Source organism: Ambystoma mexicanum, chromosome 8 (genome assembly GCF_040938575.1).
Source record: "Ambystoma mexicanum isolate Mex_15411 chromosome 8, UKY_AmexF1_1, whole genome shotgun sequence".
Classification (NCBI taxonomy): domain Eukaryota; kingdom Metazoa; phylum Chordata; class Amphibia; order Caudata; family Ambystomatidae; genus Ambystoma; species Ambystoma mexicanum.
The window spans coordinates 636,766,776-636,788,826 of NC_090929.1; the positions used below are offsets into that span (position 1 = coordinate 636,766,776).

At 45.0% G+C, this 22,051-nt stretch overlaps 1 protein-coding gene across 8 annotated transcripts in view; it reads left to right on the forward strand.

Annotated features, from left to right (window-relative positions):
* Positions 1-22,051, forward strand: part of RAP1GAP (RAP1 GTPase activating protein) — a 1,905,843-nt gene that overhangs the window by 1,736,570 nt on the left and 147,222 nt on the right. For all 8 annotated transcript variants that reach the window (XM_069610366.1, XM_069610364.1, XM_069610368.1 and 5 more), the window contains one exon: positions 7,875-7,958. In XM_069610366.1, the coding sequence (XP_069466467.1) occupies positions 7,875-7,958 (84 nt within the window). The remainder of the gene's footprint in view (positions 1-7,874; positions 7,959-22,051) is intronic.

Consider the following 22,051-nt stretch of genomic DNA (forward strand, 5'->3'; position numbering starts at 1 on the left):
CCTCCAACTCTCTGAGGATCAGATGCTTCTCCAAGCAGAGAGTTGGGGGCAGATCTATCTCCTCGGCTGGGCCTCCCTCTGGAACAGCCTTCCTGCCTCTCTCAAACTTGAGCAGAAACACCTCCGATTCCGGAAACAACTCAAGACCTTCCTTTTAACTAATGCTCTCTCTCTTCCACTCCCCTGCTGATGCACCTGACTGCTCCACGCAATGGTCACCTGGTCACCCTCTGAACTCGGGCCAAGGCTCCTGCATGTCCAGTTGCCCTTGCCCTGCCTCCAGGCTCCCCAGCACTTACGTGTCTGTATCTGCAACCCTACAGTCCGTTCTCTCTGAACTTATGTGCCACCCGCTGGATGCATTTGTGAGTTAACTGCACTTCCCCCTTCCCATCCTCTCTGGCACTTCTCCCCTTCCGTCTTCCCCACCCTTGCATGATCTGAATGACACAAGACCTACTAAGATCATTATTTTGTCCTCTCTTGTTTCCCCCTCCTTGTCTTGTTTTGCATAGAAACACTTCTGTACAGGTGCGCTATAAATGCCACATCATATCATATCATACCATATCAAGTGAGGGGAGTAGGTGGGGAGAGGAAAGAGGTAAGCCACGCCAGTGTCCTGTCTCTAATGCCTAAGGTATCACAAAAAGGGTTTATGAGGATGGAGTGGATGACAGTATCAAAAGCAGAGGAAAGATTGAGGAGGGTCAGAACAGACGGTGTGTTAGAGTCCAGATTAGAGATTAGGTCTTCTCAGGTATTCGGGAGAGCAGTTTCATTCCCTGGCTGCCCTGAAGCTGGACTGGTGGTCATGGAGGCAGCCATCCAATTCAGGGTGGAGGGTCAGTTGGGGGATGACCAGCTTCTCCATGGGTTTTCCCAAGAAAGGGGTGATAGAGATAGGCTGCTAGTTAGCTGGGCAAGAGGGGGCAGAAGACAGCTTTTTTAGGAGAGGGTGCACAGGGGAGTGCTTAAGGGGTTGAGGGAAAGAGCCTGTGGCAAACGAGGGATTGCAGAGGTCAACCAAGGCAGGGGTGAGAGTGTCAGTGTTGTCCTTGATGGTTCTGGAGGAGCAGAGTTGCACCTGTTTAGAGGAGACTTTCATAGAGCGGTCCACTCTAGAGATCTCATCTGGTGCAATTGGAGGGAGGGAGGAGAGTATGGGAAGGGGAGAGGGGGCCAAAAGAGGAGAGAGAGGACAGGATGTCAAGAGGTTTGGAGGAACAGTGGGAGGCCAGTGCTGAGCATAAATCCTGGGAGTGAGGAGGAGAAGAGGAGACTGTGGTAGGATTGGCAAGTTCCTTGCAGCAGATTTTAAAGAGTTCAGCCGTGTTATTGGTGGCGCCAGAGATGCAAGCTTGGACATGAGCTCTTTTCTTGGAGCAGATGTCAAGACAGTATTGCCTTTGGAGGGTCTGGGTTTGGACATGATCTTGTAGCCCTCAGGAAGAAGAGTGTCAAAAGCAGTGACAGAGCTGGCCTTGAACCATGTCTCAGTGAGGGCGAGGACATCAAGGTCAAGGTCTTCAAGGAGGAGACAGCTGTCAGAGGAGTGTTTAATAGCAGAGCGAGATTTGAGGGTAGCTAATTGAAGCTGGTGCCCCCTTTGAAAGATTTGCAAGGGGAAGTGTAAGTGTATGGGTGTGGTGCTACCCTTGGGGGGAGTCGGTGGGGGGATGAGGGACAGAGGGGTGGAACGAGAGGGTGGGAAGTTGAAAAGGGAAGGAAGACACCTGTCCAGAAGGAGAAGGTTGGGTTGAGAGCCCTGGACCATGATAGTGCCATTGTGATAGACATTCATGGTGCATTTGGAAGATTCAAAGTGAGCCAAGAACACTTCCCATCTGGTGCCGCCAGTTTTGGGTGAGGAGGAGAAAGGGGAGAGGACAGAGACCATATGGGTTTTCGATAGGTTAGTTGAAGAAACAGCAAAGAGGATGTCAATGATGGTCTGAAGCATTGACGCAGGTGTCTGCGATGGGCAGACCAGGGTTGGATCTTAGGAGTGCCTTTTTTAGTTTCTTCCTTCCAGACTTTGTGTGAGAGTAGGAGATGGAGAAAAAGTTAGAAAAGATAGGAGAGAGGGAAAGCACCATGGGGCAGGGAGCAAGAGGGGGTGTTGGAAGGTCAGAGGAAAGTGGGGAGAGGGTCAGAGGTACTGTGCAACAGTAGAATCCCACCAGGTGGCCAAGCAGTCAGAGAACAATGGGTACACTGTAAGTGCAGAGATTAACAGATCAATGACAAGATTGTAAACATACCTAAATTCGAATTTAGCAGAGAATCACTCTAAAGCATACAAAACAAAAAGGCTGAACACATGGAAGGTACACTTAAATTCGAATTTTGCAGAAAAGCACTCTAAAGCATACAAAACAAAATGGCTGCACAGAATGGAATGTACACCTTAATTCAAATTTTGCAGAAAAGCACTCTAATGCACACAAAAACGAAATGGCTGCACAGATGGAGGGTGCACCTTCATTCAAATTTTGCTGAGAACGGCTCTAAAGCATACAAAAACGAAATGGCTGCACAGATGGAGGGTGCACCTTCATTCAAATTTTGCAGAGAACCACTCTGAAGCATACAAAAATGAAATGGCTGCCCAGATGGAGTGTACACCTAAATTCGAATTTTGCAGTAAAGCATACAAGAACAAAATGTCTGCACAGATGGAGGGTGCACTAAAATTCGAAATTTGCAGAAAAGCACTTTAAAACATACAAAAACTAAATGGCTCCACAGGTGGAGGGTTCGCCTAATTTGAATTTTGCAGAGTAGCACTCTAAGGCATACAAAACTAAAAAGGATGCGGAGATGGAAGCAAAGAGTATGGAAAAGGTAAATTATTGATCTTCTTTTGGAGCAGGGAATGTAGAGAGCAGTAAAGGGGCAGTCTTTACGAGGCATAATATGGAGGTTATGCTGCTGGTGCTAGATTAGAGGTTACAGTTAGAAAGTGGGGAAAGGAGAAGGTAGCAGTTTCAACTGGGATAGTGTGCAGGAAGGTAGATGGAGCAATGCGTTCCATAGCTGCTTACCAGGGCAGGTGAAAATCCTTTAGGGATGATTCCAAAAAGAAGTAACAAGGAGAGCTGCTCCATCCAGCTCCAAACAGGTCCTGACAGTAGCCTTACTGAGGGGCCTTGGTGAGGGTGCCGGCTTTCACCTACCGGTTTCCAGGATAGGCTGCCCAATCCAAGCGGTGACTGGCCAGGCAAAGCAAGAACTCCCCTACACGGGGAGGTGGCAGGCATCTTGGAATCAACTTTGGTCCCAATTCAAACAACTAGCCAAATAGCTACTACAGGGTTGTGCACCCTAATAAATACTGCCCCACACTTGCGCTGCATTTAGCAAAATGTCCAAGGTGCGGAGCGCTCGTCGCTTGAAAATTCGATTTTTGCAAGAAAATATTCTGCAAATCCCCAACAGGGCTTACCTTTGCTGATGGCAATGGCCACGCTGCTCCTGCAGCATTTGGTGATGGTAGGGGACTGGAGTTGGATCACAGGCCTTCACTCGTGCATGGGATGTGCTGTTTGAAGGAGAGATGTCTGTCGATCTAAAACCCAAGGGATTTGGCACAGGTGGTCATCTGGCATATGAAGCCCTTGAGGTGCATAGCAAAGAGGCAGGGTTGGATGTCTGGGTGTTCAGCATTGTTGATCAGCAGTAGGAATTCAATGTTGATGGGGTTGAGCTAAAAGGAAAGCACTGGACATCGACAACTGGGTCAATGAGAAGCAGGCCTTTAGCCTATAAATGCCTTTGATTAAGGATATCTTGAGGTAGAGCTGTGTGTCATCTGCATATTGGTAGATGTGGCTGTTGTATAGAGCGAGGAGGGCTCCAAACAGTTCCATGTAAATATGAAAGATCACAGGGGGGAGGATGGATCATTGCGGGACTCAACACGAGCTGGGTTGATTTGGTGATCTGGACGGATCCATTTGTACAAACTGGTGTCGATTAGCAAAGTACGATTTGAAGCAGCTGAGGACGATCTTGCTGATCACCATGCAGCGATGAAGATGGTTGATGAGTGTCTGGTGGTCTACTGTGTCAAATGCTGCTGAGGGGTCAAGGAGAACTAGAAGGAAAGGATGGCCATCAAGGATTTTAAGGGCATTGTCGATCATGTTGATGGTAGCCGTGTCTGTGCTGCATCTGAGTCTGAAGCCAGATTGGTAGGACTGAAAAAGGTTGTTGGCTTCGATGTGTTGGAGGAGTGTTGTAGCTAATGCTTTCTCAAGGGGTTAGTATTGTTAGTGGATGGGTAGTTTCCCACTTCTCAACATTTCTACATTCTGATGATGCAGGGGGCACGCTATTTCTAGGTGCTCTATTTCCCTGTTGGTTTATGTACATGGTCACTCATACAGCTTCCACTTATCCGCCAGGCCACAATGGGCTTGACAAATACATCAGCATAGTAGTCTAGTCACTCACATCAACCACCCTGGATTAAATATGAACATAAATCATTTCTTGTGTCACTATTGGAAAGGGGAACTACATGATATTTAGCGGCTCTCATGCATGCTTGGAACTGATGGTAAATTATATAACCTATGCTTAGTCCAGCCCATTAGGCATTAGTCTGTAAAAGGCATTGGCAAGGTCAGGCATGGTTACTCAGTATGTGCCCTCCAGAGCTTTTAGTCTTCACCCCATATCAGCAACAGCTAGAATAGTCTGTGATGAAGGATCCTGGGAGTTGCAGTCCAAAACATCTGAAGGGGCACATAACGAGTAACCATATAAGAGAGCACATTGTGAGTTTGATATGGGAGTGCCCCTGTCCAAAGAACCTAAATAAAACATCAAGGTAAGAATGCTTTCAGAGAAATGCTGTGGTTCTAAAATTGCCTTTCGGCCTCTATGAGGGAGTGTGCAGGTCTATGCTTTTGCCATTATCTACACTTATAGTAAGCAGTACCTACTCAGGGAGTGTGGGCTCCTGTGGGGGCTTACTCAAGGCTGGGGAGAGGTGTTCATTCTGGACGGCATTTCCATTACATTACATATGTATACACCTCGGTCACAGTCCCAAAAGGCGATGTAGGCGAGGATTGCAATCACATGTGGAATTCAGTCAATTAGACTTTTCCCTCTGCCTACTCCCTAAAAGCACTACTTTTTTAAGTGATGTAAGAAAATTGCCTTGCAATGAAAGGCACACCAAGGGATTCAGGGACGGCTTTGAGGAGCCATACCATCTAATTGTTTGATTGCCTTTAAACGTGGACCCCCTGCTGTTGGTTTGAGAGATGACATACAGGGGTTCATTTTCTGAGCCCTACAGTGCAAAAGTAAGGTGGAAAAGCAAGGTGTTAGCCATTTATGCTTTTCTTGTAGGCACAAAGCCATTTTACATCCCTTTGAAGGTGGAGAATGTGCACAACGTAGAATTAACATGTCCGCCATGCTTTCTTTTTCCGTCTTCAAAGAGCACATGGTTGTGTGTACACGCTGGCGCGAAACTTATAGATTCACGTGAAGATCCGCCTCCATTGAGCAGCTGCTGAATGCTGGGGATTCCAAAGGAATCCATTGCAAATCCCTTCTGCAAAGTAGTAAAACGGAGAATACAATGAAAGAGTAAAGACCATCTCGCCTGTTTTTACTCTTTCATTTTCCACCCCGTTCGCTAAATGTGCAAAATTGCATGCAGAGGACCCAACGGCATGCAAGTGCTAAGGTTGGTGGTCGCCCGCATGCAAATTGCACGTCATACAAAATCCCCCAAACAGTCAAAGGTAATTGAGGAACATTCACAGACTCATAAGGCACGTGTATTTTTTTTAACCTTGAGTCTGCAAGATATAGTATTATATTAATTAATTCATCTTTTATAAGATGCTAATGACCAGAGACCAGTCTCTAAGTGTGGGGCCGGATTTGAACCTGTGTTGCTCTGTTTTCAGACGCATTGCCCCTGAGCTATCCTCAAGGGCCATAACAAAGCAGGTAATCCAGCAGACAGCATTTTTTTTTGCGCTCACAGCAGAAACTTGCATCATTTTTAATGCTCAAATGCAACTTAATGACATTTCGTTTTAATCAATTAACCACAGACGAGATTTAGGGTAGCGGCAATATTAACTGATGTGCACATTTGAAATGCGTCCCACAGTGCTCAATTGCCCGTGAAGAGCAGCAGCTGTGAGCGGCGGTCAGGATCCCTGTCAGGACTGCTTGAGGGCTGAAAACAGGGAGGGAACTTGACATTGTTTTACTGAACTCGGTGTGAATGCCATTATACATTCTGCTAGATATTCTCTGTGACTGTTTGTCTGCCTGTTGCATCAGGCGTAGGATTTATAGTACCCAATTTATAAAGGATTGATCAAACCAGGAGCTCTATCTTGGATCATTTTGTATGAATTAACTCACTTCTTTATGCATTTAAAGATTTTGGGCCTAATTCATGAAACATTTAGCACGGAGCAAAGTGGCTTTGCACTGGCAAAAAAACACCTTGTACCAGGCCCAATTCACAGAGTGGTGCAAAGTTGTTTTTCTGGGAGAAAAGTAACTTTGCACTGAAGAAGTCCTCTTTGCACTGTGCTAAATTGGCCTAATTCACAGAAAAGTACTCAATCTTCGCTACTTTGTGGTTTATGTGAGTTAGGCCCATTTAGCCAAGTGCAAAGAGTACTTTTGCAGTGCAAAGTGACTTTGCTATGCAAAAATACACTTTGCGCCGCCCTATGAATTCGGCCCAGTACAACGTATTTATTGGCAGTGCAAAGACACTTTGCTCCGCGCTAAACGTTCCATGAATTAGAACCAAAGTCTTTCATTTACAAAGCATTTTTCAGCCGGATTTCCCCATTGAAAAGCACTTTTGTAAACCAGGCCTTTGTGTTTATCTCACTTCTGACCGTCCAAAGGCCCGGCTGCAATTTGGTGTCGAAGCACCGAATGTAAGCCAGATGCTTTCATGGAGGGTGTGATCTAACGGGCAGGCCAATAGTACTGTGTCAAAGGAGACTACCGCTGATTCCCAAGATAGAATTATCTGGAACAGTGTAGGAGGGAGGGAGAGTAGCAAGCAAAGGGGCAGACAAATATCAAATGCTTTCTGTTAAAAGAAAGGTTCTAGTTGCTTCCCAAATCTCCAGTGATCCTCCTCACATCTGAGGCCAGTTGGTAAGTTATTCCATTGTGTTTCTCCTGCAGCGTCAAGGGTCCTGCCACCCAATCTCCTTTTATTGACTGGCGCAGTCATGAGAATCATAGATGTGGCAGATCTGAAGGGTCGTTTGAGACATGCTTTCATTATTTTCTGCTTGAGTTAACTATTGGTATGTATAGTGGCAGATGGCAAATGTGTATGAATAACCATCCGCCTTAACATTGTGTCATTCTTCCCTTCTTTATTATGTTTCTGGCATTGTGATTTGCTGAAAGGTGAACATCCTGTGTGTGTCTTAGTTCCTGCTGGCTGTCTGCCAACTGCAGCTTGGGCCCTGGTAACACAAACAGCAGCAGTAAGTGAATGAGGGCTGCTTGCCACAGGGACAGAAGAGAGACACTGAAAAAACTCACATGAGGACAACTTGGGCAGACACTTATTCAGAATAGCCAGCTAGGGCGAGGGGGGGTGGCAGTGGGTCGCATTCGCCTTGACATTCAAGCTGTGGTTAATGCTGTTGACGAGGGACATTATGCAATTTGCTTGGCCTTGGCCATATCCTCTGTAAACCGACGAATCGCCCCACCCGCTCTTAGTTGTGGGGTGGCTCTAAAAGACCTTTCTGCTGTCTTAAGGCAATGAGGTTCAGGCACACATGATGGAATAAGTGCAGTTTCGAGGAGTGCTTATGACTAACCTGCTCTGTCTCTTACTTCCTTCACAGGCATCACGGCTCATTGTCACATTTGATGAGCATGTCATCAACAACAACTTCAAGTTTGGTGTCATTTACCAGAAGTTTGGCCAGGTAAGACTCCTGAGTCCGTCGCCACATCCACCTCCCCACCAATGGAACACAGGCATTGATGTCACAACATCAATGCAGAGGCTCTCCATCAAGTATCCATTTAATGGATGAGATGTGATCAAGCAGACAAGATGTGATCTAGGCGTGGAACGTTATCTAGTGTCGAAATGTTCTAGTGGAAGACATTGCATCTAGTGTACGAAAATGTGATCTTATATTAGGATGCGACTTAGTGGAGGGGATGTGATCACATCTAGGATAAGTGATCTAGTGCAGGATATATGATCTAGCACAGAAGATGTACCCTGAAGATGCTGAAAACCGCTTACGCACTTCACATACCACCAGTAAACACATCAATACTATTGGAATTGTGGCCTAGATGAGGTTTCATCTGGGGAAGGAGATGAGGTCTATGAAAAGGGATGTCATGCCATGTAAACTAGGTGAGATGTTGTCTACTGTATATCTGTTTTTTAGGAGATGCGATCTGATAGAGGAGATGTGGCATGTGATCTAGGAGAAACATGTGATCTTCTAAGTCAATGTGATCTAGTGGAGGAGATGGAAGCTGGTTGCAAAGATGTACTCTAATGGACAAGTTATGGTCTAGTGTGGGACATATGGCCCAGTGGTGAACGTTTTTACTGTGACAATAAAGAAACCTATGTTCTTGTGGTAACTCTTCCCACTTGACCAGTTTTCGTAATTTTCAGACACTCACATGAGCTGCCTGTGCACGGCCACCACGGCCATAATCTGCCACATTTATGAGCACATTAAAAAAAGGTTTTCCACTGATGTGAACAGCTTTTATGAAAAAAGCAGACATTTAAATGTACATCTGTAGCAGTTGGAGGATCACATTTATCTGCAATCCACATCACATGTGATAGGCTGACACTCATTTACCTCCATATTGGCCCCACACTCTTCAACAGTGTCTCACACATTTCTCGATCAAGGGTCTTGATGACTTTAAGGCATCTTACATATTCACTGCACTACTCCTCAAGTAACCAGCAGCATTTCTTTCAGTTCCTCTCATTCATTACTCAGATTAATGTGTAGATATATAGCACCTTTTACATTTTGTAAATTATCATTGTCAGTAAAAACAAAAAGCTAGCCTAATCATGTCAGTAGACAAAAACAAGTGGGCCAAATATGTGATGTCATCAGTGATGTCATCCATGACATTTGTGATGTCATATTTCATGTCCTGGGTGTTAGTCTTAGCAGTGCACGCTGGTGACGCGAGTTATGGTTGCCTAGCTTACCATAACTGTCGAATTGTTGGGGGTTTTTGGTTTTATGTCGCTTTAGCAATCTTTTTTTATTGAATTTCATAGGTTTTTATTAGCACAACTTAACCATAACGTCCCTTTAACAATGTTTTTTCACTGAATTTCATAGGTTTTTACAGGTGCAACTTAACCCCGACGTCCCTTTAACAAAGATTTTTCAGTGAATTTCATGGGTTTCTACCAGTGCATCCTAATTCCCTACAACTTACTAATATCATACTTACCCCAATATAGCAACATTATTGTCCAATTTAGAAAGTTTCACTTTTAAACTCTGCCATTCTGCACCTTCTAGCATCATTTTTAACACTTCTATACGCTTTTTACAATTGTTTCCACTGTTTTTGTGCTCATAGAGATTTGCATACGTCTGACGTAATCACAGACGTTCCGGACAGTGTCATGTGACCACTGCATTTTCCAGATCATCTAGGAACTTTGAAGCTCAAAATGTACCCTTGCACAGCTCCTACACCTATTCTTACTCATTATCCTTTAACAATCTAGCACACATCACAAACTTGGAAGAATATTAGCAAAACTGCTATTTATCTTAAAAATGGCATCAGCTATTGCCATCCCTCCTCCCGAAGAGTCTCCACCAGCTGGAGGACCTACACAACGAAAGAAGGGCAATACTTCACAAGACAATGAAGAGGACCAGGAAGATGAGGTATAGGAAGTGCCTACCTCTAGCACCCATAGAGAACCATGGGTGTGGCAGTTCTTTACCACTGTTGGGAATGTACCAAAGGCTAAAGCTACCAAAGTGAAATGCCCTGAATGCAACATTGTACTCAATCGCGGACGACTTATGCAGTACTCCTACGGGACCCCACCATGCGCTGCCACACCAAATCCAACCACTTCCATTCTCCCAGAAAAGCTGTTCCTTTCTTTGGAAGTAGTGGGCTATCTTCCTCTACCTCATCTTCCTCAACCAATACTGTAACCACACAGCTGTCATGATGCCTACCCCCAGGCATCCGGACCAAGCCCATCAGCCCCGGGAGCAGGCATCTAGACATTTAGTAAAACCTCAGCAGCCCCGGCTAGGGGCTATCTGGGTTCAGTCCTGGCGCCTTAGGTGCCAGGCTCATAGTAGAAATCAGTCCTGGCGCCTAAGGCGCCAGGCACATAGTCATTACTTACCTCAGGCAGACCATGCTGCAAATGACTCCAATCCAACATGAAGCCTGAAAGGGACTATTTTTCTACAGGGACTATTTTTTACTCGGGTGTGGTTCTAGGCACTTCTTACCTTTGACTACTTTTGAGGCTATTTAAACCACACCCGACCAGCAACACACGCTTTGCGTTATTCTGCATCCAGCAGCGTAACGCTCACCGTGCCTGCAGCCTGCATCCAGTCTTCTGCCACGCCCGCCTCGAATCCGGAGCTCCTAAAACAAAGAGGAAAGAAAGGGACAAGGTTAGAAAACAAACTTATTTCTATTCCACACCTGATTCTGGAGCCATCTCGTCTCCGGACCTGTAAAGAACATCATTTCTGCACGTGCCACATCTGTAAAGAGAGACAAAATAACACGTTTTCCACGTGCAACATTTACCGGACAGCGCCGGGTAATACAGACTCTTACCTGAGCACCACCAGCTGCCACAAGAGCATCTTTTCATGAGCCAGCTGCAAGACAAGAAAGGAAGGGGGAACAAGAGTGAACATCGGACATTTTGAACTGTATGAACTTAATACTTACTGGTCCTCACCAGGAACCTCAGAGTCAATACTCTCCGGAACTCTCCCGAGCCTTCAAACCAGTGAAGTAACTGAAATCGACACGCCCCTGCAAATCCACGCAGGATGGAGAGCTCATCTTTCAAGAATATAAGGAGAATATTTCTACGGGTTAAGCAGACAAGATTAGGAGGGCAGATCCAGTCAGTCATCGTTGCACTACGCATCACGTGGGTGGAGACTGCAGCTGTCCGGGTCTGACTGACGCCCCTGTGGGAGCCAGGTGAGCGTAACAGAATGCAAAGCCAATCTACAAATCCCCACCCGGGCATTATGGAAACCTCAGAAACCGACCAACTTGCCCTATTGATAGGGGAATTTAGGGTAGAAGTGCACTCCGCGCGCCAAGAGACTAATGCCCTCAGGAGAGAACTGATTGTGTCAAAGGAGCGCACTATTGATCTTGCTAGACAATTACTGCAAAACCAAGCTGGGCAAACACCATTACCTGGTTTCGGGGGGAATCCAACTCCTGTTTCATCGAGCAATCCTGTGCAAGTGGTTCTACCAGGAAGCATTCTTTTAGCTCCACCCGAACGTTTTGTTGGGGACCCAAAAAAGTTTGCCGTGTTTATGAACCAATGCTGCTTGCACTTTTTATGCAGACCTGGAGCTTTTCCGAACGACCAAACCAAAGTAGCCTTTGTACTATCATATCTTAGTGGCAGCGCAGCGGATTGGTCAATTCCATTAGTTAACCAGGATGACCCTCCTCTTCGGGATTTTCAAGGTTTTCAATTGAGCATGGAAAGACTATTTGCCAGACATTCACAGGGACAGGCCCTGGATAACAAACTTTTATCATTACGACAAGGTAACCAGGATCTACTAACCTATATCGCCACTTTCAATAGGTTAGTGGTGGAAACCAGATGGCCAGAGGTAAAACGAATTACATTATTTCATCGTGGACTTCGGGGTGAACTCAAAGACGTTTTGGCCCAAGTTGTGACCCCACCTCAGGATTGTGCAGAATATATAGACTTAGTGGTCCAGTTAGACCACCGACTTCAGAATAGAAAGGCTGATCGAGCTAAATTCGAGAGTCGGGTATTGGTTAAACCCAATCTTACCCTCAAAGGAACAGATGTATCAGAACCGATGCAGATCGGGGGGTCAAGGGACCTTTAACTCAAAAGGAAAGAGAAAGAAGACGGCAGATGCAATTGTGTCTGTACTGTGGGGCCTCAGGACATTTTCTACGGGATTGCCCTATAAAAATATCTAAAAGAGTAGTTGGAGTTGCTGATAAAAATCAAACAGAGCCTGATTCGTGAAACGACCACACCCGACAAGCGTAGAGGTCCGCTTGCCGAGCTTGAATTAGGATACTCAGACCTCGCACTTCATCATACCAATGGTCCTTATAGATCCAAGGCAGCCATCACGTATGCACGCAGTGAGGGCATACATTGATAGCGGGGCCATAGGAAACTATGTGGACCACGAGTTGGCTTCTAGGATGAATCTATCTCTCTGCAAAAAGACCACTTCGGATGTCATCACCACAGTCGATGGAACTGAAATTGCCTCTGGGCCTGTAACTCATTCCACAGCAGAGATGACACTATTGGGTCAGGATGGGCATCGAGAGACTATTGTGTTTGATTTAATCAAAGCCCCACAGTTCCAAATAATACTGGGGATACCTTGGTTGGAAACACATAATCCTTGTATTGATTGGCGAGAGAAGAGAATAACCTTCCCGGATTGTGCACATACTTGTTACCCGAAAAACCCTTGAACCAAGGCCTGGCCACAGTCGCTACTCCAGTCGTGCAGTGACCTCAGGAATATCAAGAATTTCAGGATGTTTTCCAAAAGGAACAGGCAAACACCCTACCACTTCACAGATCATACGATTGTCAAATCAATCTCATTCCCGGTGCACAACCTCCATGTAGTAGGATCTACGCCCTTACGGAACCCGAAAACCTTCACCTACGACAATACTTGGAACAATACCTTGCTAATGGCTTCATTCGTCCATCCAAGTCCCCTGCATCTTCAGCTTTGTTCTTCGTGCCTAAAAAGGAAGGTGACCTCAGAACGTGCATAGACTAATCAGATCATGGTTAAGAACCGATACCCATTGCCTCTGATCCCTGAATTACTAGACCAAGTAAAGGACGCTTGCATCTACACTAAATTAGATCTCCGAGGGTCATATCATCTGGTACGTGTAAAGAAAGGCGACGAATGGAAGACTGCTTTTCGCACTAAGTACGGGTTATTCGAATAACAGGTGATGCCCTTTGGGTTGTGCAATGCACCAGCAGCCTTGCAGTATTTTATGAACGATGTCCTTTGTGAACTCATTGACGTCTGTGTTGTTGTATACATAGACGATATTCTAGTGTACTCCTCTTCAGAATCAGACCATGTGAAGCACGTTCGTGCAGTCCTTGAGAAACTACGCCAGCAAGTTATATGCAAAATTGGAAAAATGCGTTTTTCATGCTACGGAAGTTGAATTCCTTGGATTTATCCTGACTCCAAAAGGAGTCCGAATGGACTCTCGAAAAGGCGGATGCAATCCTCAAGTGGCCATCACCCAGTTCAGTTAAAGGGGTACAAAGCATGCTCGGATTTCCTAATTTCTACCGCAGATTCATTCCGGATTTCTCACATGTTGTACACCCTATCACAGCACTTTTGCGAAAAAACAAACGCTTCTTGTGGACCGAAGAAGCTGAAAAGGGCTTCCAAGAGCTGAAAGCGAAATTCACGTCTGCACCTGTCTTAAAGCATCCACGCCCCGAACTTCCATACATAGTTGAAACTGATGCATCCAGTTTAGCCATGGGAGCTGTCCTGTCCCAGAAGGATCCTGAAACCGGTCAACTTCACCCAGTAGCATTTTGGTCCAGAAAGTTCTCGGCACCCAAGTTAAACTATGCGGTTACCGATAAAGAATTATTAGCCATCAAATCCGCCTTCAAGACTTGGCGGCATTATCTTCTCGGTGCCAGGCATACCATTACGGTAATCACCGATCACCGGAACTTGCAGTATTTAAAAACAGCCAAGGCCCAATTGTCGCATCAACTTCGATGGGCATTGTTCTTTGCCGAGTTCGATTTCGTGATCACTTATCGACCAGGTTGTAAAAATGGCAAGGCAGATGCCTTATCCCGAATAGCGATGGGAGAAGCATATGCGAACCCGGAACCGGTGCCTATAATTTCAGAACAAAGAATTCTTGGCATAACCACTCTACAGACACTAGAGGATATTCAATTAAAGATCCAACAACTCTTTGATCCAACAGCCCTGCAGGACTGGGTGAAGAAAGGCTCGGACTACTCAGTCATCAATGAGCTACCTTATTATCAAGGGCGACTATTTCTACCACACAAGGAACTACAAGAACTAGTCATCTCCAATTATCATGACACCCTGATGGAAGGACACCCAGGTATCGCAAAAACTGAAGCTAAAATTAAGAGACAATTCTGGTGGCCCACCTGGCGAAAAGACGTAAAGTCATTTGTAATGTCTTGTGGCATTTGCGCCCAAAACAAAAGTCAGAAGAAAAAACCAGCTGGCCTCTTACAACCTTTGGATATTCCACCTACACCATGGCACACCTTATCGTTAGACTTTATTACAGATCTACCTCCATGTAATGGATTTAACACCATTCTAGTTATTGTGGATCTTTTTTCCAAGATGGCCCACTTTATTCCGCTAAAGGGATTACCTTCTGCTTCAATTCTGGCCAAGGAGTTCCTCGAAAACATTATTCGAATACACGTATTTCCTTCCGTATTGGTCTCTGACCGAGGTAGTCAATTCATTTCACATTTTGGAAGAAATGTTGTCAACTGGCGCAAATTGACGTGAGGTTATCAACCAGTCACCATCCCCAGACCAATGGTCAGACGGAGAGGACCAACCAGACCCTTGAACAGTACCTACGTTGCATGTTACACCAGACCGAAAGTAATTGGAAAGATATTTTATGGATTTCCGAGTATGCATACAATAACTCTGTACATTCAGGAACCGGACAAAGCCCCTTTTATACCATATATGAACATCACCCTCGAACCTCAGAACTAGATTAGCCTCAGCATTTAGAAATGCCTGCAGTTAGTCATTTGCATTCTACTATTACACAAGCCTTTAAAGAGGCAACAGAACATTTGAAACAAGCAAAAGAGAAATATAAGAAAAATGCTGATCAACATAGAAGTGAAACTCCACAATACCAGATTGGGGATCAAGTTTGGCTGGCTACAAAACACATACCTCTGAAGGGAACTCAGACTTTTAACCCTAGATATTTGGGACCTTACACTATTAAGGCCATTATCAACCCAGTAGCCATCAAATTGGAATGACCCTCTAATATGCGCATTCATCCTGTCTTTCATGTTTCACTTTTAAAACCAGTTCAACCAGGAACAAGATTAACCAAACCACCCAACCCCAACTTGATAGATGGAGAATCTGAATTTGAGGTAAAAAATATCCTGGACTCCAAGATGGTTAAATAAAAACTTTTTTATTTAATCGATTGGAAGGGCTACGGACCACAAGAAAGGTCATGGGAACCTAGTGACCACGTCCATGCACCTCGGTTGGTGAAAAGATTCCATCGGAACTTCCCAGACAAACCAGGGCCAGGGGAAGAACAACTTTAGGAGGGGCTTAGGGGGGGAGTGCTGTTGTGATGCCTACCCCCAGGCATCCAGACCAAGCCCATCAGCCCCGGGAGCAGGCATCTAGACATTTAGTAAAACCTCAGTAGCCCCGGCTAGGGGCTATCTGGGTTCAGTCCTGGCGCCTTATGCGCCAGGCTCATAGTAGAAATCAGTCCTGGCGCCTAAGGCGCCAGGCTTATAGTCATTACTTACCTCAGGCAGACCATGCTGCAAATGACTCCAATCCAACATGAAGCCTGAAAGGGACAATTTTTCTACAGGGACTATTTTTTACTCTGGTGTGGTTCTAGGGACTTCTTACCTGGGACTACTTTTGAGGCTATTTAAACCACACCCGACCAGCAACATTCACTTCGCGTTATTCTGCATCCAGCAGCGTAACGCTCACCGTGCCTGCAGCCTGCATCCAGTCTTCTGCCACGCCCGCCTCGATTCCGGAGCTCCTAAAACAAAGAGGAAAGAAAGGGACAAGGTTAGAAAATGAACTTATTTCTATTCCACACCTGATTCTGGATCCATCTCGTCTCCGGACCTGTAAAGAACATCATTTCTGCACGCGCCGCATCTGTAAAGAGAGACAAAACAACACGTATTCCACGTGCAACATTTACCGGACGGCGCCGGGTAATACAGACTCTTACCTGAGCGCCACCAGCTGCCACAAGAGCATCTTTTCATGAGCCAGCTGCAAGACAAGAAAGGAAGGGGTGAACAAGAGTGAACATCGGAGATATTGAACTCTATGAACTTAATACTTACTGGTCCTCACCAGGAACCTCAGAGTCAATACTCTCCGGAACTCTCCCAAGCCTTCAAACCAGTGAAGTAACTGGAATCGACATGCCCCTACAAATCCACGCAGGATGGAGAGCTCATCTTTCAAGAATATAAGGAGAATATTTCTACGGGTTAAGCAGACAAGATTAGGAGGGCAGATCCAGTCAGTCATCGCTGCACTACGCATCACGTGGGTGGAGACCGCAGCTGTCCGGGTCTGACCGACGCCCCTGTGGGAGCCAGGTGAGCGTAACAACAGCCTACTCCTGTGGGACACCAAATCCCACCAGCTACCTTGCAAGCGATCAAAGAGTCTGTTGATCCATATCTTTCAAAGACAACAGTACTCTGTATATACTGCAACACACCACTCTGCATGGGGGAGCAAGTTGGAAGTGCTTTTGAAACTGGAATCAAGGAGCGTGAGAAACACTGCCCCTACTTTAGATGTGACACACAGGCAACATCTTCCCCTGTCCACCTGCCCCTCCATATTTGTGGTTGGTGCAACTTCCCTCATCCACCCCCTTATTTTCTGGCCTCTCCTGCAACAAAAAAAGCTTCCTTTAGGAACCACCTTTCACAGTTAAAAAATAGAACTAAAAAAAAAAGCTTATAGACTCCATCTACTTTACATTTTTCAGTGAAGTATTTAGATTCAATAAGATTCTCCAACATTCCCATCAGCATACACATGTATACTAGAGAAAAAGAAAAAAGCACAGAAACAATTTTCTGTCCGAAAATCTCTCTAGTATACAATAAAGACCATAATCCATTGCCCTTTATGACTATCGACAGTCTCTGCATCCCCCTGTCTAGCCCATGCCTTATTAGAAAACCCAGATAGCAAATGCACACCATCACACAAGACAGCCCTTCTACTCTTTTTACCGTTATCTTTGTAGCACTCCCCCATTGCCTGCTTTAAACCATTCAATCACTTACAAAAACTCTACATATAGCCTATCAACATATTAAACTTCCACCCACCAACTGCCACTTAATGTTCTACAAATCATTTGCATCTGTATTTCCCATACTTATACCAAAATATTATACATAGTGCTCCTATAAATGCACATGTGCATTCTGCAGTGAGAGAACTCCATAAATAAAGGGGCAGTACTGATGGACAAGTGCTCATGGGAGACCAATAGGAAAGTGCCAAGGGATGCCAAGGTGGGAGGCCACTAGCTAACTGCTAGGGTAAAGGAGTCCCAAAGGTGGGGTACATCTTAACCATAGCGTCCCTTTAACAATGTTTTTTCTGTCAATTGAATGGGTTTTATAAGTGAAAATGTTTCATAATGTTAAATCACTATATGTAAGTAAATAATAATTCCTCTTTTAACATACTCTAAACAACTATCAACCTCATTTAACAAATATATTTTTTGCAACGCATACTTATGTGTATCATTATCAGCAGCGCATGCTGGGGATGCAAGTCCTTGTTCAATTGCCTAGGGAATGAGGCTCGACCATGACCCCAGCCCCACCAAACCCACCCCTTGTTATCCACTGCACCTACGCAGCCTCCTAGTATAGTGTCCACTACAACCTCATAATGTAACCAATGTTCAGTGCTCATGGCTTGCATGACCAATTTCCACAATCCGTGGGGCATGGGCTTTGGCCATGCCGCACACCCCCATAGGCAAATCAGAGTAGACATTTGCCCTTGTCGAGGGCCAGGCCAAATGCCCGCAGCAGAAAAGTAATATCACAATGTTTTGTTTGTACTTACGTTTCGACACTTTCAAAAAAGTAAAACATAGGACAGATTTGCAAAAGCATCCTTTAAGGTCCTTGCTGACGCTCCTCGCGCAGGTTTGCTGCAATCCATCCAGCACTCTGGGCTACAGCAGCAAGCATAATATTTTCCCCATTTAAACCTAGAGTTTCGCCATGCCACAAGCCCCAATAAATAAATCAGAGTAGGCATTTGTTCTTGCCGAGGCCTAGGCCCATTATCCATGCACCAAAGTGACATCACTATTTTTTGTGCTTACATTTGGACACTTAGGAAACATAAAACACAATGCGGATTTCCAAAAGCATGCTTTCAGGTCCTTACTGATGCTGCTTGTGCAGGTTTGTTGTAATTCATTACAGCACTTCAGGCTGTAGCCGCAAGCAAAATATTTGTTCCCATTCAAACGTAGGGTTCAGCCAAGCTACATGCCCCAATAATGAAATCAGAGTTCACGATTATCAAGTAATTGAAGAGCGGCAGAGTGGGTATATCACTGCGCTTCATCTACTACTTTAAATGGATTACCCTGCTGCTAGTGATAGGGTTCTTTTGTCAAGGTGCCCTTCCTTCTTCAAGTATTAGGTTTCGAATAGGAGAGTGAGCCCTGTTCACCTTAGCGCTGGGTTATTCAATAAGTAACTATTGCCGTAATAAAGCAGACTTGAAAATCATTGTTGGTGCTATATTAATTGTTTGAAGTCAGCCAACACATGTTTCGACTCTCTAAGGTGTTTCTCAGTGCATGTGGATTGTGGGCTAGTCATTGTGCGAGGTTGTGGAAATGAGTCCGGAATGCAATCCCAATATCTTATCCCAGTATGGTCGCAAATAAAGGTGGTTAATGATTTGAAGGAGTGGCCCCGTGACCACGTGGGCACCTGGTTAGGCATCCTCAGTAATTATCTGATGATTAGCATTGTCTTGGAGTGTATGCAGCGGTAGTCACTGATGATGCAATCCTGTGCTGCTCTTTGAGCTGTAGTCACAGGCAGAATTTTAGCCACAGGCAAAAAAAAAAAGATTCCCATTCAAACCTATCCCGTATTTGATTAACTTTACCCCATAGCCATTCCCTGGTGGCCATGCCCACGTTAACCCCATTGCCAGCACTTTGTGGTCATAGCCAGTAGCCAGATTGTCTGAGTCATAACCTTTGGCCATGACTCAGACAATCTGGCCACTGCCCATGGCAACAGTCCCTGACGCGTACAATCTGGCCACTGCCCATGGCCACAGGCTATACCTCAGTCACCAAAAGTATATAACATTTTTTTGTACTTACATTCTGACACTTTTCAAAGAATAAAACACAGACATTTGCAAAACCATACTTTCAGGTCGTTGCCAAGGCTCCTTGCAAGACTTTGCTGCAAATCTGTCAATGTTTTATTTTTTGAAAAGTGTCAAAATGTACATACATAAAATAGTTATTTAACTTAGCTCCCACTTGACAAAATCCATTCAGACTTTGCAGAAACATTCAAGATTGGGTCTATAATCTTTCTAAAATCTTTTGTACACATTCATCAAACGGCAACAAAATTATAAACCATCTAAACATTTTCACCCCCTCTCTAATTTTGCCTCCTCGTCACAAAATCCCACCATTTTGCAACGTTCAGATCTGAGTCTTAAATCTTTTGCAACCTTTTGTGCAGATTCGTGAAATGGCACCACATTTATAAGCCATTCAAATATTTTGGGACCCCCTCTAATTTTGTTCTGTCTTGGCAAAACAGTAGCAAACGTTGTAGAACCATTCAATGTCAGATCTAGAATGATATCACATCATTTCATGCAGTTTCATTCAGTGGTGCCAATGTTCTAATCCATCCAAAAACTGCTTTTCACCAACCCTGTAATGTAAAAATATGTATGGATGCCCCCAAACATCTAAAAGTTTGCAAACATTACACGGGTGGCCCGAAAGGATTGCGAACTTCAAAGGTGGAAAACCACAATTTGTTTTGCTTTTTTATGGCCATATCCCATGCCATCCACATCACCACTCACCTCCTCAGAGATTGTTTTATTAGTTTGACAAGTGCAATGTTGTGTTTTTTAATATCCTTTTACCGTGATGTCCGTGAACACCGCAGCTGTGCGCAAATCCAACATGGCGACCATTTCAAAATATCTGACGCAGCTCACGTTTTTCACCATCCAATCAGTGGGCATGGACCAAATAGGCAAGTTGGTCTGCGGACCAAATCCAGATATCACTAATTTTGTTTTACCTACTTTTTGGCTGTTTTAAAAGAAAACTACTGGATGGATTTTTCACCAAATGTCCAAAAGCACACTTTCGGGACCAAGCCGCTGCTCCTGCCACAAATTTGGTGACAATCCGTCCAGCGGTTTGGGCTGTAGGCATGAGCCCATTTTTTTTCCATTGCGTCTCTGAGGAAAACCACACATTTTGGGACCCTCCCCCCTATAACTTTGCCCCCCCTGGACGAAACCTCACAAACTTCGCAAATTCAATCTGAGGGGGCCATGTACTGCAAAGTTTGGTGAAGATTCCTCCAAGGGGAGCAAAGTTATAAGCCACCCAAAAGGTGCTCTTAAGGGTTGAGCTAATTAACCATAACTACACGCCCGCAACTGCAGGCCACGCAATATGGATGTGGATGTCTATGCAAAATCAATGAACACTTTGACCACTATATGGTCACAAAACAACATCACACCACCAGCTAGAAACAAAAGCAAAGCAAAGAGACAATGTTTGGAGCAACACTTTCAGCTTTCAAAAGGAAAACAGAGAGACAGTGTTTGGAACCTTTTAGGGGAGCAAGAGAGAGCAAAAGAGAGAGAGAGAGAGTTTGGAGAAACACTTTCACCTGTCGCAAGTACCTTTAAACAAAACCATTGTCTTTTGTGAGACAGATAGAGCAAGAGAGAAAGGGAGAGAAAATGTCTAGAGCAGCACTTCCATAATTCAGCAATACCAGTTAGACCGCAACACCAGAGACAAAGAATTTCAGTGTGCCATACATTTACATATGCAGTCAAACCAGAGCGCATTCATGAATGACAGATATGTAACATTTGGAAAGAGAGTTATAGCTCTGAATTAGGAGTCAGTGCAGCAACAACTCAATTTTACTAGGGAGCTCAACGGTGCACAGCGCTGTATCAGCCACTGCACAGAGACCCACTAAGGAGCTCATGTTGCTCCTGTGCGTAGATTGGAAGCGGGGACCAGTTACGTTTACACTGTAACATAAGCGGGATCCCGCCGTCAAATGTTAATCATTTGCACTGCGGGTTGCAAATGTAAAGGACAAACGGTCGTGTTTAATTGTGCATGCTGACATTTTCTCTTCACATTTGCACTCTGCAGTGCAAAGCGAGGAAATGCCGCCTGACATGCCTGCATGCCAGGCATCGTTTACTTTCCATTGGGATCCCTGCCTGCCATGCGAGCATGTCAAGCGGTGTTCACAATTGAAATGGAAGCTTCCTGACACGCAAGTATGTCGGGGAGGGTTTCATTTCAACTGGGAGCTCAGCGTACTATGTGCAAATGGTAAGCGGTGTTCCCAATGGAAATGAAACCCTCCCCGACATGCAAGCATGTCCAGGGTATTCATTTAAATTGTACACATTCCGTGCCATGCATGGCAGGGAACATGTACAATGGATACCTATGGGGTCTGCCTGCTTTTTGCTGGTGAATAAAGCAGACAGACCGCATAGGGATCTTCAGCTAGAAAATCCATGCTGGTGCAGATGCTGGAGCATTTTTATGGCGGAGAGGAAGGGAGCATTGGAACGCAAGTTGCGTTGTGCCCATGGTGTGAATGCATGAGGTTAAAGGG